The sequence below is a fragment of the Balaenoptera ricei genome, chromosome X, assembly GCF_028023285.1.
Source record: "Balaenoptera ricei isolate mBalRic1 chromosome X, mBalRic1.hap2, whole genome shotgun sequence".
In the NCBI taxonomy this organism is placed as follows: domain Eukaryota; kingdom Metazoa; phylum Chordata; class Mammalia; order Artiodactyla; family Balaenopteridae; genus Balaenoptera; species Balaenoptera ricei.
This window is the reverse complement of record NC_082660.1, coordinates 77149935-77167582: the sequence shown is the minus strand read 5'-3', so window position 1 is coordinate 77167582 and position 17648 is coordinate 77149935. Positions and strand designations below refer to the sequence as shown.

General features: G+C 34.8%; 1 protein-coding gene across 1 annotated transcript in view; it reads right to left on the bottom strand.

Moving 5' to 3' along the window:
- The window catches only part of DACH2 (dachshund family transcription factor 2), a 619342-nt gene that overhangs the window by 227272 nt on the left and 374422 nt on the right, over positions 1 to 17648 (bottom strand). The window contains exon 4 of the mRNA XM_059910621.1: positions 2758 to 2889. Within this exon, the coding sequence (XP_059766604.1) occupies positions 2758 to 2889 (132 nt within the window). The remainder of the gene's footprint in view (positions 1 to 2757; positions 2890 to 17648) is intronic.

Sequence of the window (17648 nt, the reverse complement as noted above, 5' to 3'; positions counted from 1 at the left end):
TCTGGTTTATAGTGTTGTTAAAGTAAGATTTTTCTTTATTGCTTTTCTGTCTGGATGTTGTATCCATTATTGTAAGTGGGGTATTGAATTTCCCTACTATTATTGTATTGCTGTCAATTTCTGCCTTCAGATCTGTCAATGTTTTCTTTATACATTTAAGTGTTCTTCTACTGGGTACACATATATTTATAAATGTTATATCTTCCTATTGAATTGACCCTTTTATAATTATATAATGACCTTCTTTGTTTCTACAAATAGTTTAAGACTTAAAGTCCATTTTTTCTGATATAACTATAGCCACTTTTACTTTATTTCGGTTACCATTTGCATGGTATATCTTTTTCCATCACTTCACTTTCAACCTAACCATATTGCTGGATCTTATTTATTTTTTATCCATTCAGTGCATTTTAATTGATGAGTTTAATCAATTTACATTTAAAGTCAAGCACAGTGACTACTCTAATTCCATTTCTATAACATCAAGTATAACATACATAGATGGAAACCTAATACTTTCTTTTTTCACAAAGATGGATACCTGGAGTTAAGTCAGCTTACAGTTAACCAGGAAAATTAACTATTTACTAAGTTAGAAATTAGGTAACCAGTATAGCTCTCAAAATATTTTTTGTTGTCTTGTTATAAAGGAACAACATAGAAGTTTTATAGAAAGTCTTTTTCAGAAACTGGTATACCTGAGAAAAACATGACAGAAATTATTCCTTGAGATCCTACTAATTTTTATTGGTACAAAAAATTCTTTTTATTTGCAATGGCTTCCTGTAAAATGTTGGTCACTTCCAAGACACCAAAAAATTATAAAGCCAGTATCAGTTAAAAGAGGCGTTAAGACTAAGAAATTGATCATAAGTTTATTACTGTATCCTCATCATAAAAACAACTTTATTCCAGAGGTTAAATAAAATACAATTCCTGGGCTTCCCTGGTGGCCCAGTGGTTAAGAATCCTCCTGCTAATGCAGGGGACATGGGTTCAAGCCCTGGTCCGGGAAGATCCCACCTGCCGTGGAACAACTAAGTCCATGTGCCACAACTACTGAGCCTGTGCTCTAGATCCCACGAGCCACAACTACTGAGCTGGCGTGCCACAACTACTGAAGCCTGCGTGCCTAGAGCCCGTGCTGCACAACAAGAGAAGACACCACAATGAGAAGCCTGCACACCGCAACGAAGAGTAGCCCCTGCTCACCACAACTAGAGAAAGCCCGTGCATAGCAATGAAGACACAACACAGCCAAAAATGAACATAAATTAAAAAAAAATTCCTGTTGCAAAACAACATTGAAGTGGAGGAAGAATGTGAAAAGAATAAACATTTTGGACTTAACCATATATGGGATTGAAACTTAGCTCTGCCACTTACTAGCTTTGTGATTATGGGCAAAGCCAAAACATTCTGTTCCTCTGTTTCCCAATCTGCAAAAATTGGAATATTAAAAATTCCCTCTTTTCCAAAAATTTGGTAAGAAATACATGAGTTAACATGGGAGATAGAAGATGAATAAATTTGGGGGATGTAATGTACAACATTGTAATTAGCATTAATGATATTCCATTAAATACTTGAAACTTGCTAAGCGATACAATCTTAAAATTTCTCACTACACAAAAGAAATGATAATTATGACATGATAGAGGTGTTAGTTAACACGGTTGTGATAATCATATTGTAATGTATAAGTGTATCAAATCAATACTTTGTACACCTCAAACTTACACAATGTAAAACTGAGCATGCTTCCATTTATTCCCCACTGTGAGCACTGGTTGGAGACCATTCTCACTCTATAATTCACCATGAACACTTCAGCTTTAAATGAGTTTATCATACTGATTTGACTCAATAATGTCCCTCTTTAATTCCTCTTTCCTTTTCCCTCCAAAATAAAGACTTACCATGCTTGAAATTCTAGAAGCCAAAAAGAAGAGAGAAAAAGCTGCTACTTATTTGCCTATCACATTATATTGAATTTAACTGCAAACGCAGACTGGAAGCCTGTGGCTCCTAAGACCATCCTAGGTTGCCCCTTATTATTCCCCACTAACATTACACTTTATTTATTTATTTATCCATTCATCTATGTTGATAGTTATAATCCCACCTACTTCCAAAAGAGATCTCAGGGGTGATCTTATGATCAAGTTAAGGTATAGTTATCACAGGGTCAAGGGAATAAAAAACAGTTACTAAGAAAGGAGGGGACATTCCACTCCACAGGCATCTTTCTCTTATCTCCCCTTTTTCCATCTTTTTTTTCTTTGCTTCTTCTTGTTCTACATCTTTTCTTTAGCCCCTGCCAATAATATCTCAAGCCTCCCAGCACCCTCACTTATCTAAGGAGGTGGTACTCCAGCTTGAAGCAAAGGTGGATTCTCAGAACTGCATTTCAGTGGCAAATTATTTAGAGAAAAATGAAGAAGCCTGAGGTGAAACTGAAGGAGGGAGCTTTTAGCAATCAAAACGTGCAATAGTTAGCACTATAAAAATTAGAATTTAACCCCACCACAACAAAACAATGGAGATAAATCAATGTTTCCTGAAATGGGATCCTGACCCATAATAGTTTTCTAATTTCAATGTACAAGTTAGAGGTAGGGTTAAGCCTCCTTTTGTACTAACTGCTGATAATCAAAGTACACATATTATTCTCTCCTTTCCCCTCAGCCCTCCTCTCCCTTCCCAGAATAAAGCAATGAGAGTCACCTGCTTTGGATTCCTGAAGACACTCACCTGTATTAGAATTAAAATCATCAGGCTCTGATTCGGTCCCATTTTGGCTTCCATTTCCCTGAAGAGTGTTCATAGCCATAAGCTTCATCTTCTGCAGCTTCATCGCCTCAGCCATTGCTGCAGCTGTTATACCTAAAACCAGAACCATTCCTTTTAAAACAGGGACCATTTCTTAATGTAATTGAAGACTGGATACATTTCTTTAACAGGCCTATGCTGCACAGGACAAGCCAAAAGTAAACCCCAAGTCTAATTTATGAATAATATCCTTTAACAAAGTAATTTTCAACTCCTGTAATAACGTTTTCTTACAATGGACAGTTTGAAAACCTGAAAAAGCATTAAATATGGGTCTGATTCCCAATTGAAAACAGCACAGAGAAAACAAACAGCATAATGTGAAAATTGTCTGAGAAATTCCAAAACTCTTGCTAATGTGTTCTGGTGTCTATTAAGAGCTCTGGACAGTTGTTTTAGACAGAGCTCACCATGCACTAAAATCCATCTAAAACAACATTGTCGGAGGAAGCACTCTGAAATGCTAGAAGGAACGACTTTCTAGTGAATATCCTTGCTGGCACTTCTGCTAAAGAATGGGCTACCTTCTTTATGAGAGTTACCTTAGAAAGAAGAATTAAGGGGAGGAAACACAAAGTAGTCTTTATACCCTTTTACTGGCCTCCTTCTTATATACTGAGGGACAAAATAAATGAAAACATGGCAGGCCACCTCTGAAAGTGTGCCAGCCCTTGTAGTATAATTACATTCTTTTGTATTAATATAAGGCAATTTTTAAAACTCTATATAATGGTACAAAGAGTTAGGAATAAAAAACCCAAAGATAAAATATGAGTGCTTAAGTTTGAAATTCTTCCTCCTAGGAAGTCTATATCCAGCAAAACCATAGAAATATATCAGGAAATAGGTACTAAAAATAGGTCAATCTGTACTCCACCAATGCCCTTCAAGACGTCTAGTGAATTCAACTAAATTATTTTTAAATAGTATTGAAATCCCTAACCATCTACTGGTGCACTGGTACCATGCACCAAAAAGAAAAAAAAAAAAAATCTGGCAGATTTAAAACAGCATTTTAGAATTCAGTGAAATCATTCTCCCCTGCAAATGCAAATCAAAGAAAAGAAGGCATGTATTGGTTGTTGCAAAAGAGTGGAGGTTCCTTAAAAAACTAAAAATAGAACTACCATATGACCCAGCAATCCCATTACTGGGATATACCCTGAGAAAACCATAATTCAAAAAGACACATGCACCCCAATGTTCACTGCAGCACTATTTACAATACCCAGAACATGGAAGCAACCTAAATGTCCACCAACAGATGAATGGATAAAGAAGATGTGGTACATATATATGCAGTGGAATATTACTCAGCCATAAAAAGGAGCGAAATTGGGTCATTTGTAGAGATGTGGATGGACCTAGAGACTGTCATACAGAGTGAAGTAAGCCAGAAAGGGAGAAACAAATATCATATATAAACACATATGTGGAATGGTACAGATGAGTGGTATAGATGAAAATGGTACAGATGAAACTACTTGCAAAGCAGAAATAGAGACATAGATGTAGAGAACAAACATGTGGCCCAGGGGGTAAGGGGGGGTGGGGTGAATTGGGAGATTGGGATTGACATATATACACCACTAGGTATAAAATAGATAACTAATAAGGACCCGTTGTATAGCATGGGAAACTACTCAGTGCTCTGTGGTGACCTAAATGGGAAGGAAATCCAAAAAGGAGGGGATATGTGTATACATATGGCTGGTTCACTTCGCTGTGTAGCAGAAGCTAGCACAACACTGTAAAGCAACTATACCCCAATTTTAAAAAAAGAAAATATAACTACTATTATTAGCAAAATCTGATTCTAAGGGGCAGGGTGAATCCTTATCAAAGGTGTAAGGGGAAGTAAGTACAGCCTAGAACATCTAACTGTCTATGTTTGGTGGAATCACTGAGGTTCTGTTTTGCCACTCTGCACTTTTTACAACACATGGAAAACACAAAATGAAGCAAACTTTCCACCACATTAGCTTGTCTATGAATCATGGCAAAGAAAGTATCTGAAAGAAAATTGCTTTAATCTCTGAAATGATGGTATACATTTGTATATTTTCTAGATAGTCCCAGAGATTTTCTTGCCATATTTAGCATTACTGAATTACAATCGCTCAGATTGGCCTGTCCAAAATCCTAGGGTAACTCTGGGCAGAAAATATGATGGCAATGATTTAAACAAAGGGATCCTGCTTAGGACTGCTAGGTTTGAGTGCCCCAAAAATGAAAATGTATCAGGAAAAGTTTCCAAAATTTATATCAGCTCCCCCGACTAGCAATTCAGAACTGGATCTTGACTCTAATAATTATTGAATTACTAGTTGTTCCATTATTGGTAGTATAAATAGTGGATTTTTGTGAACAATGTATGGATTCTTATGCTGTGAAAAAAAAAAGTTGACAAAATATAGACAAGAAATTCCAGGTAAAATGTGTGTCTCACACAATGACACTAAGAATTAATGAGCAAGAGTCCCTTCATATTTTTAATTCATAAAAAAGGTGGTAAGTTCCAATGTCTATGCATTCTTTCAAGCAAATGCTATCTGTATGATATCAGTGAAGAAAAAATCAGTGAGCAAATTCAGAAAGTAACATTAAGGTGGTAAAGAATCATAATATAATAGCACTACAAAGATATTTAGGAGCCATCTAGTTCAATCTCTTTATTTTGAAGATGAGGAAATAGTCTCACAATGACATGTCATAGATAAGTTATTTAGGGGAAAATATGGACCAAAACTCAAGTTTCCTGATGGGATCTAGATGTATTTGTTTAAGTACTGTAGTAGTTCAAACATGAATTAATGAAAATCTCTAAAGGGATATGATTCCCTTATCACATACAGTCTCATATTATTACTTGTATTTTTATATCTCCTTACATTTGATTTGAAGTTTAGAGGCCTATCCTCTAACTCATGTTTTGTATTGCTTCATGGTCCATATTGCATTGACTTTAAACTTATGAAATCTTGAATCCTATTTGTTGAGTCTTCAGTACAGCATCTGAGTAAATGTCTTTGGGGAAAACCATAATCAAACACATGGAAAGCAATGGAAAAGATGTTATGGTTTATTTGATATTTTATTAGCAATTTATCCTTTTATTCAACTGTTCAGTTAAATTCTTAACCTCAGGATGTGGCTCAGTGTAACAATGATGGATTTAAAACAGCAAATTAGCTCCTGGCACCAAGTTCTCAAAATGCAGCCCTGGAATAACACATAAAAAGAACAAGCTGATTTAGGAGCTGCTGAGTTAAATTTTACTTGGGAACCAGAATTTCAGCTTGCATTAGACAAGTAGAAAATGGTAAGTTTAATGAGAATGAAACATGCCTTTAAAAATGAAAATGCTATAATTATAGGTAAATATCTATATAAACATCTAGAAGCATAAAAGTTGTCTTTTTCAGTGACAGTTTGAAAATGGTAACTTTTACATTTTGTTCAAATTACATATATTTAACTGATTGAAAATAATTTGTCAAGGCAGAGACTCAGTGTTACTGGGAAAATATTCACCTTTTGCATTTTCTGATACTTGCACATTTACTTCTGTAACCTCAGCACCTTTCATTTTTGTTCACTTACTTTCATAATTGGCTCATGTATAGTCACTATAATTATTGACCAAATCATAATGTACAGCCTTTATGATCATTTACATTCACTTCCTAATCTAAAATTCAACATAACAATATGAAAGTGTCCAACATATCATAATTTCATGTGTATGCACATGTGCACACTTGAGTGTATATGTGATTGATTATTATTATTGTTGGTAAGTATACAAGCTCCAAATTCAGACTTAGAGTGGTGAAAATAGTTCTTAAGAGTAACAAGAACTTTAATGAATATCTAAACCAACCCCTCCATTTTACAAATGAAAAACTGAATCCTAGAGAGGAAAAGTGAGGGACTTAATACAACACAGACAGTAGAGCTAGGATGAGAACTCATGTCTCCTGACATGTACCCTTAGTGCTTTGTCCACTAAATCCCACCTTCTTAATCTTGATTTTAATTTCTTTAAAACTCTCTAAATGGGTTTGAAGAGAGGCATTTTAAGTCACTGACTAGAACAAGGGAGAAATCATGTCATATAACTTCTCAAGGCTTCAGATTACTCAATATGAAAAATGAAGGGGTTGGACTAAGTGGTCTTTACAGTCCTTTATGAAGCAATAATTCTGACTAGATTTACTTTGTACTGTATAGTTTTGTCATACTTCTGGTTTTGTATTGATGTTATCCATGCATGCTCTAAAGCAAATTTTTTCTTGCACTCCTTTCTCACTAGTAAACAAGCATTAGACTTATAACTTTATGTGATCTATAGTCCTCAACCTAGAAGTGCAGTGGGGAAAAAAATCCATGGTTCGTAGAAAAATTTACAAGGGGAAAAAAGTGAATTTGTATTTGCAGCAGTGATTGAACAAAAATTAAGGCAATTTTATAGTTTCCTAATTTGTTATACTGTGCCTATCTCTTCATATTAGTTTGAAAGCTTTTCTGTCAAAACTGTGAATAAGTAAATTAACTAAAGGAGAACTATGAGTAATCAAATCTTGAGGTTTACAATTAAATGAAATGGTGGGTCAGTTCATTGCAACATGGTTTTATATTTTAAAAATAGCATTTAATTAAATTAACAAAGTGTTGCATTAATAATATCCCTCCAAAAATGAAAAGCAGTTTAGATCTCCCACATTATTTCACTCTACCAGCCAAGTACTGCATGTTGGCTTGTTTGTTATTTGCATTCAAAGCTACTTTGGGTCAAGTATGATGCACTAAAACATGAATAATGAAACATCCGGTGGTATGAAATATGAATGTGATATATACCACATTGAATCTAGTGGAAACAGTTTTGAAATTCCATATAAATTAGCTGGATAAATGTAAGTCTTTTCAGAGGTTCAATTTCAGGTTCAGTTTCAGGAGACGCTTATGCTCTGAACTCTGTTATTGGGAAAAACACTTGGACTCGAAAAAGATTTAGAATGCAACTAAGGGGAAAGCCATATGGATATAAGAATATAAGAATGAAAGAGCAGAGAAGTCACATGCAAGTGGTTACAGGCTACCTAAATGAAGAGCAAATAGCAAATATTACAGTGATTCTTAGGTATCACCATTCAGGGATAGATACAAAATTAAAAGCTACTCAGTTCAGCTCTATGGCTATGAGGGAAATGTTGTCAAAACACAGGTATGTTAAGTACTCAAAACAATAGATAGCAGCTGTATTTAGCTAGACATCAGCAAAGCCATCAAATGATGTGGGCACTAGAAATCTGCTATATTGGCATGCACAGTTTGCACTCTTTGTTGAATCACAGATAGATATGAAGAGAAGATACCTCAATTGCTATGTGTATTTTATCAGAGCAAAATAAAACATATTTGGTCAAGTAAGTGATCTCTTATAAATCAAAACTGATAACAAGGATATAAAAGAAGAAAAAGATTATTACTTCTGGCTTACTACCAAATTTGTGGCTATCCTTCTCCCGTAGTTGCTCAAAGAAAGTATTTAAGTTTCAGTTCAAGCATGTTAACCAAAATTAATTTCTATTTTGAAATGTGCTTGACTCTATGGTGCCAATAAAAATATATATTATACAATAAAATATATAACATCTGAACTATAACTTTAATTTATAGAAACAGACAGCCACAGAAAAAAGTCACATTCTTAGAAGAAAGCTGAAAAAAAAATAGTGATCCATTAACTCAATTTAATTTTGATTAGCAAATCAATAATAACAGTAATCAACTGAAGTGAGGCCTACATTTAGATGATTTGGTATTGCTCTACAGCAGGTATCACCAATTAATAGAAATGAGAAAGATTATCATTTACAGAATTAATAGGAGAGAAAGAGAAACAAACCTAGCCAAGTTCAAATTTATAACAAAAATCATTTGCCTTCAGATACATTCCAGATTGAAAAGGAAATTCAGTGTACTAAATGTATTTTTGAAATATGCATTTCAGGTAATTGGAAGATGTTTAGGATGATATAGTTTAAGACTTCTGGTTTTCCCTTGTATCTGCCATAAGTGCCAGAGAATCAACTGTGCAATGGATTCTCCACTCTTCTAGATAGTAGTTCTCAAACACTGCCATGGTCTGCTGCCCATAGAGCTACTAAAATGATTCTTTGTTATTTGTATTCAACATTATGACATTTGCATCCTAAATATTTATATACTACTTAAATAAAAACCAAAATATCCAGCAAAACATCTTGAAACATTGATTGGTCAAAAACCCCTGCATTTTAAGATAATCTGCATATTTATGATAATAAAGGTGTAATATATAACATCAGGAAAGACCTGAGAAAATTGCAAGGAGAGTGCTTGCCTGGCCCAAATTATGATGTAAAAAATACTGCATGAGGAATCATAAGGTCTGGATATTAAATCTGGACTTATCTATAGCTAGTTATATGCCTATCTGAGTCACTTTACACTCTCTCAGAAAAAATATTCTTGTCTTAAAAATGAGGTTCATGGAAGCAGCCATGATGTCCTTCAATAGGTAAATGGATAAATAAAATGTGGTACATCCAGGCAATGGAATATTATTTAGCGCTAAAAACAAATGAGTTAGCAAGTCATGAAAAGACATGGAGGAACCTTAAATGCATATCACTAAGTGAAAGAAGCCAGTCTTAAAGGCTACATACTGTATGATTCCAACTATATGACATTCTGAAAAAGGCAAAATTACTGAAACAATAAAAATGTCAGTGGTTGTCAGGGATGGAGCCAGGGTGGGAGGCGGGGGCCGGGGACAAATAGGGAGAGCACGGGATTTTTAAGGCACTGAAAATACTGTGTAACATCATAATGATGCATATGTCATTATACATTTGTCCAAACCCACAGAATGCACGACACCAAGAATGAACTCTAAGGTATACTACAGACTTCGGATTATAATGTTGGGTCAACGTAGGTTCATCCTTAGTAACAAATGTACCATTCTGCTGAGTGATATTGATAATAGGGGAGACTATGCATTTGTGGATGTAGGGGGTATATGGGAAATCTCTATACCTTCCTCTCAACTTTTATTATAAACCTAAAACTGCTCTAAAAATATTGTCCTTAAAAATATGAGGTTCAGGCTTCCCTGGTGGCGCAGTGGTTGGGAGTCTGCCTGCCGATGCAGGGGATGCAGGTTCGAGCCCTGGTCTGGGAGGATCCCACGTGCCGCGGAGCGGCTGGGCCCGTGAGCCACGACCGCTGGGCGTGCGCATCTGGAGCCTGTGCTCCGCAACGGGAGAAGCCGCGACAGTGAGAGGCCCACGCACCCCGATGAAGGGTGGCCCCAGCTTGCCGCGACTGGAGAGGGCCCTCGCACAGAAGCGAAGACCCAACACAGCCATAAAATAAATAAAAATAATAAATAAATTAAAAAAAATATATATGAGGTTCAATCCACCATTAACTTTCAATGAGTCTACCTAGAATAATTACTTCCAAGATAACCATTTATTGACTTGTCATATATTAATTTTATATGTTAATCATGTCTCCCCTATCTAGGCTGTAACCTCCTTACTTGAAGAAACTATGTATTATTCTTAACTTTTTTGCATTCCTTGGTGCCTGGCATAGTAGTGGGTAGTTGGTGGTGCCCAGTGAATGCCTGCAGAATAACCAATGGGTATTGTGAGAGACACTGCCAGGAGGAAGAAAAAGGTCTACTTTACTTGCCCAACACTAGTAATTGTGCATGGTTTTCTAGTAGTAGGACTATTTTGCATTCTCTCCACAATCACATTCTGCCTGACCTTCCTGCCAAGACATGACAACAAACATAAGAAGTGGGGAAAGAGATGGTTCACTCAAACACTGGAACTGCCAATAGTTCTGTTTGTTTTACTCTTTCACTGTCTGATGGTGCCATTCTTTATCATCAGCTTATGCTTACTGAAGAAGTATATGTCAAGAATCTGTTTTAGAAGGAAAAGCAATGTGCTATATTAAACATAATTATGTGAAAAATTTTGCAACAGAATTAGTCTTATTTGCAATTTAAGGAGCACATGAAGTTAACCATAGGTGTATTGATGTAAACATATGAATAAATGTATGGTCACATATCAGAGGCCTCCATTTGTATAATATTTTAATAAATGTGAATGCTAATTCTTTTAAATCTAAAACTTTAAAGAGACTAATTCTAAAACTCTGGAGAAATATAGACAAAAGAAGAAAGTCTAAATTATGCAGACTATGATAATAATATTCAATTGTATGTATATGTTCCTACATGTTTTGAAATATATATATATTGATAACTATGTCTCTATTAGCTATCAGAATGTGTAATTAGTTGGAGCTACCTGAAACAACCAACAACATGAACATTTGCTATATGAGTTACAAGGCACAGTAAATAGGTACCATGAGAACCTGGCTCTTATTCTTGAATCTTCAAAGGACACAAGGTATCTTGCAAGATTATTTTTCAAAGTTTACGTTACTTTGCCTCATAAAATGCAGTGTGATAACTCAAGACCTTTGTCATTTTTGAAACATACCAGTCAATTACATTTTTAATAACCAAGTATAATAAAAGATTTTGGTATTGTTATTTCCATATTAAAACTACACTCTCTAAATTTCTAGGACCAGAAACACCTGGCTGTCAGAGTGTTGACATGGCCAAGCATTCTTCCACAACATATGAAGTTTTACTTTAAATTGAGCTGCCTTTCTTCTGAGAGCAGTATCATTGCCAAGATGGGCAGGGTTTAGGGAATTATGAGGTATTGCCATACAACACTAAAAAAATATCCAGTGGGCATGATTTTCCCCTAAAATTGCTGTGGAGAATATTATCCTCAGTTAAGATACTAAGATGACATAGTTGAACTACAAGCATCCAATATTTCATTATAGCCCAGTAGAACAGATAGTTACAAAGGAGAATTCTGGCTCCTATCCATCCTGCTCAAAAGCATCTTTATCTGATCATACACGAGTTATGACACGAGTTAGTTAGTGCTTGGGTGACAGAAAAATAATTTGAAATTAAATAACTAGGCCAGATCATTAATAGAGGACAGACACACACACACACACACACACAATAAAAATGATTCTTCACGGAGCTGGGGGCTAATGAATGACTTATAAGGTGGCACATACTTTCTGGTTTCCCAAATTCCATCACAGTCCTATTAACAATAAATTCAGAGAGAGATACAAAGCATTTTTTCTGCTTCAACCAATAGCTTGAGGTTGCTAAAGGGGGACACTAACTCAAATGGATCAAATGAAATAGAAGTCCTAAAGAAATTTATCTCTTTTCTAACCTTTTTTTAAGTCAGAATTCCAAACATTTTGGCAATAATGTCTGACCTCAGAACTGCTATAGCTAGAGATAAACAAACACACAGCTGGGAGATAGATGCGGACAGATTAGTCCAGCAAAATGTTAGGAGCACTACACCATGTTGATGATGAGACAAGGAACTCCATCTTTTGTGGCTTGTGAATTTCCATGGCTTTTGTTCCTGTGAATAAGATACTATGTCCGGAACCAATAAATAAGGACAGAATCATTATCCCAGATTCCAGCTCTCCAAACTATGTTCTATTTAATCCCTTTCATTTCAATTTATTTGTGCCTTTTTCTTTGTTATCCTCCTAGGTCTTTGATATTTTTGAAAGACCATGTTTCCATTAAGAGTGTAGTAATTTGTGCAAACAGATTGTCATAAATAATGGCTTTCTCTAGTTAAAGGTATCATTTCAACGTGATCTATACCACCATTCTTCCTGTTGGTGATCCTAGTAATGAAGCCCCTTCAACTCTGTCAAATTAAACAACTTTTTAACAAGTTATTACTCTCTACATTTGTAAGGAACAGAGCCTTAGTTTAGTTATATGTGCTGTTTTTTTTTTTTTTTTTAACAGTTGCCATGTATCTCAGGAAGACTGATACATTAAAAAAAAGGTTTCCTTTGGCTGGTTGCAATTGAATTGAGAGCATAGGAACTTCAAGTTCCACATGAAATAATCAGATTTTATAGACAAAGTGCATCTTACATTTTAGTTAGAATTCCTGCTACCAGTAATTTCAAACACAGCAGATTTTAAACAGCATTACTACAAACTCATACATTATGAATCTAAAAGGGGTATCTTGATTCTGTAAAATGAACTAAGAATTTCACAATCACATTTTTATAGGTCTACATTCCTTCTTAGCTAGATTACTTAAAGAACTTCCTAAGTAATCTCCCAGGCTCTAATTCCACCCCCCCCCAGTACATCCCATAATCTCTTACTTCTCAGTAATGTTTTCTTAAATAGGATTATTTTCATATTACTCACCCACATTAAAAAATTTTTAGTGGTCCACCACTGCCTATAGAATAAAGTCCAGAACTCTTAATCTGGTATTTACAACCTCCTGCAATCTGCTTCCACCCAACTCTACAGGTAAAGCTCCACTTTTTTTTCCATCATATACTGCACACTCTAACCAGACTGAACACTCTGTTGCCCATACAAACCCAGTACTAGCTCATCTTCACACCTTTGTAGATTGTCTCTTTTGTCTGGAATGCTTTTATTCCTGTCTTGACAGCTGCAGCCTAAATAATCTTTAAGGCACAACTTAAATGCCATCAACTCCAAAAAGCTTTAATTCCTATAATTGGAAATAATTCTCTTCTTTGAACATTCCCACAGTACTTTATATAGACACATTTATGTAAACATATTTGTTACTTTCTGCCTTATTATGATTATATCTATAACTAGGCCTCACTTTCCCACCTAAAAAGAAGGTTGTGAAGGCTACTGCAGGGCATTATGTCTTACTCAGTTTTGTATTCATAGCAGGATATAGAATGTTGTCTTGATGTAGACAGTACTTGATAAATGTATGTCTAATGAATTTACCATTCTATAGAAAAAGGTTTAGAAAAGGTGTTGTAAAGATCTTCAATACTCAGAATGTAGTCATACATACGGGTAAACAGTAATCACACACACATACATACACTGACATCAAACACCACTTTTTTCTGTTTAATTCAACTAATCACCATGTGCTGTCATGTCTCTTTTGTTTTTTATATGTCGTGGAAATTTCCTTATAGTTTACTTAATATATGAAAGAAAGAATGAAATGTACATAATCCTTCCTAGTGGTTTTAAGATATTTTTAAAACAAAGTTTTTACTTAACAAAATCTGTGGAGAAAAAGTATTTTCCTCTGATTAGTCATGTAGTAGCTATGACTGGTGAGGAGAAAATTACATTACAAATGAGCAGCTACCTGTTATCAAATTACAAGGCATTTTCATCAAAGGACCTAAAAAGGCAGCAGACTGACCAGTTAACATGTTTCTACTAACCTGGGGGGATTTTTTTCCAGTTAATAGCTTCTGAAGAATGCTTCCTTTTGATTCTTGTCTCTGACACAAAAATGATTGTCCCATTTAACCAGTCTTCTATCACATATATCAGAGAATCCTATTTACTCACACACTACTGGAACATTAAAACACAATAGAGTGATTGTCTCTAAAAGAAAAATTTAAAGATTGACATTTTTTTTACCCCAAAAGGGGGTTGAGATCAAAAGGTAACTTTAATAGATGTTTGACTAAGGTCATACTCCCAGGAAATGGAACACTGAAGATGAAAGAAAAGAATTAGGTTTGGCTTTTGATCTCAGCCAAATCCATTTGGCATTGTTTAGCTTTTATATAATACTTCAGCTTTAGGTGATATCATGACTGAAATGAATTGGCTTTCTTCTTGAGGCTTTAATAGCTCTGTATTACTTTAGCATTTAGCAAAGTTTAGTAAAACAGATTCCTACTTTGTTAGCTGGTATTAAAATAATAGTGGCAAACACGTTTTCTTCATCTATAAGTGCCACTATCATATGATATCCATGATATATTTTCAAAAAACATAAAAGGGAGCTCAAAACCCAAAATTTTCCTATGAAATGCTCTCCAAAGAAAAGCATCATTGAAGCCACCACAAATTTGTAAATAGCAAAAGGCCTTCTTAATTTTAAATACACTTGAATGTACATTTTCCATGAGCTGGAAGAGTTTTATTGTTACTTTGTAGCTCATCATTGGACAATGCCAATGTAAAAGAAGAACAAAAAGCTAAGCTCACTACTATATGTCAGGCACCATGTAGGAACATTATATACATTATCTTATTTAATCTTCAAAACCACCCTATGAAAATGCAAGGACAATTATGCCGATAATACAAATGAGGAAAGTGAGAGTAGAAGAAACTGATTAGCTTTGTCAGATCATATAGTGAATAAGAAATAAGGCAGAGCTTTGAACCAAGCTTTATCTAACTCCAAAGTTCTATTTCCATGCTGCTCTTTAATTATTAAAATGCTAGAAGAAAAAAAAAAGAGTTATTTTTCTTAGTTTCATGAATTAATGATTCTTAAAGCTACAATAATTTGATAGACTTATATATACAATACAGGCCATTATTTGAGATGTGGGGAAGAGTTATACTATTTAATTTATCAAACACTTGTCTAGATAATTCATGCCTCCCCAAATTAACTTTTGTCAAAAGCTTACAGATTATCACCCTGAAAGTTTAGGATATTGTGTTTTATTTCTTGAATAATCCTAATAATTATCTTAATGTGCCACTTCTCTTAGCAGGTGCAAGCTGTCTATAAGTATCTACATCTTGTAATGTTTAAAAAAAAAAAAAAGAATAAGAGATTTCTAAGTGACAGCTTCCCATCATCTATCAAAAGACTTTACCCAGTGGATTTTTTTTTACGACAAGGATCACCACAAAGATCACTGACTCTAAAGAGAAGCTTGAGTTTCCAAATTAATATTGAATAGATTAGCAAATGATTTTAGAAGGGAAAACAAAAGTCAAAGGAAACATCATATACAACAGCCTCTTTTTAACGGATCTTAAACTTTTCAACTTTATTAAAAGACAGACCCATAGTTCCTATGTCACACTAGCCTCTAAAAAGGTGGATGTCAATCAAAAAGATTAAGGACTCTCTGTACTGAAAACTGACAGCTACCCAGAATTGGAGGTCCCTGCAAATCTACTTGTCTTTGAAAAACATGGGGTAGATTAGGATACCCTCTTTCTCTCCTTTCTTTTATTTTCTTTCTTTGCTTGTCAAAAGATTATTCAGTGACATTTCTTCCTCTCCTGCACTGCCCCACTCCTCAGTCCTCTACCCTAGCACTTTCACAGTCTATCTCGATCACAAACATAAAGCACAGTAGAGAAAATAGCAAAAGAACTTTCTAACTGTTCTCTGGAACAAATCAAAATATAAACATCCTGAGGATAGAAGGCTCAGATTAAAATACTTTTGAGACTCAGATTTTACAATATGTTTGGCATTCTAATTTCAAAAGAAAAACAGACCAATATGTCAGGGGATCATTGAGGGGTTTTTTTCAATCCTTCAAGGTAAAAAGCTCTAGTAAGAGGAAGCATGTAAAAGAGAGGAAGCATACAATTAACATTTAGTGGTTATCTTCTCTGATGCCTTTTTTATGTGAATGATGGTGAGGAAGCTAGGGAAGGGTGCGATCCATGTTGCCCATGGAGAAGGAAGAATTATTCTCCATATTTCAAAACAATTAGCCAACTCCAATCTTGAAAGCAACAGGGAACAAAGCACAAGTGACAGTCTCAGCAGTTACTTGATTGATGAGAAGAGGCCATTCAACTTCATGTCCTTTGTCTATGTACAACTTTAAAGGTAACTAGATTTTCCATTTTAAAAGTTATGACCATAAAGGAACAGTTAACAGTTGACTGGAATGATTTTACCTTTAGTGCTGAAGGGTGGAGGTGGGGGAAGGGGAAATGAAACATTTCAACCACTGAAGATCTAAATAAAGGAAAATTCAACCACTTTAATTCTATGGATATTTGGTTGAATAAGTTTGAAAAGCCATCCTTCAAACAATCATGGTTATGTTTCCCTTATGAGAGTTAAAATTTGCAACCTACGTAAAGCAGTCAGTGAATTAAAAAAAAAACATATTTTACTTTTGTTGCAATTTTTCTCAATAAAAAAACTAGTCATTAGAAAGCTAGCTACACATATCAAAGATTGAAATAAGTTCATTTGAGTTTAAAATATTTCTTAATGTTAAAATTATGATAAAAATTTGTGACTAGTAAAAACCTTTTTATCTTTTTGACTGACATTTAATTGGAATATTTTATATTTCAGCTGCTAGAGCCTTAACAAATAGAACACTATTTCTCCTCACATCTACCTTCCAACTGCATTGCAATTTCTCTGTTTATAATGAATTGGTATTGTATTTAATGCATACCTCCATTAGCAGAACTCTAAGCATTTTCCGTTTTTAAATGTGATTAAACCATCAGAGTGATTGTAATACAACATTTCATGGTACAGTGACTAAGGCAACATACTGTATTATCAGTCCAAGCACAATGGATACTGTGTCTTTCTGTTCATTCAGCAATTCACTTGTACAGTTCCTGTGAGGAAAAATGATAGGTGGGTATTATGCAGCATCTCAAATCCTGAGGACCATGGTTTATTTAATTGCAATGTCAGTCAGGATCTATGGCTTGAAGAAGTCTCAAGAGTTTATTGTTAATGCCACAGAGAACATAGGATGATTTTCAAAACAGTTTATTCCTTATAGGTAGATATTCTTGAGGTAAATAGGTTGATGTATTTCACAGATATTTAGGATACTAGGTTAAAAACCATTTCTCCCATATCCTTGCT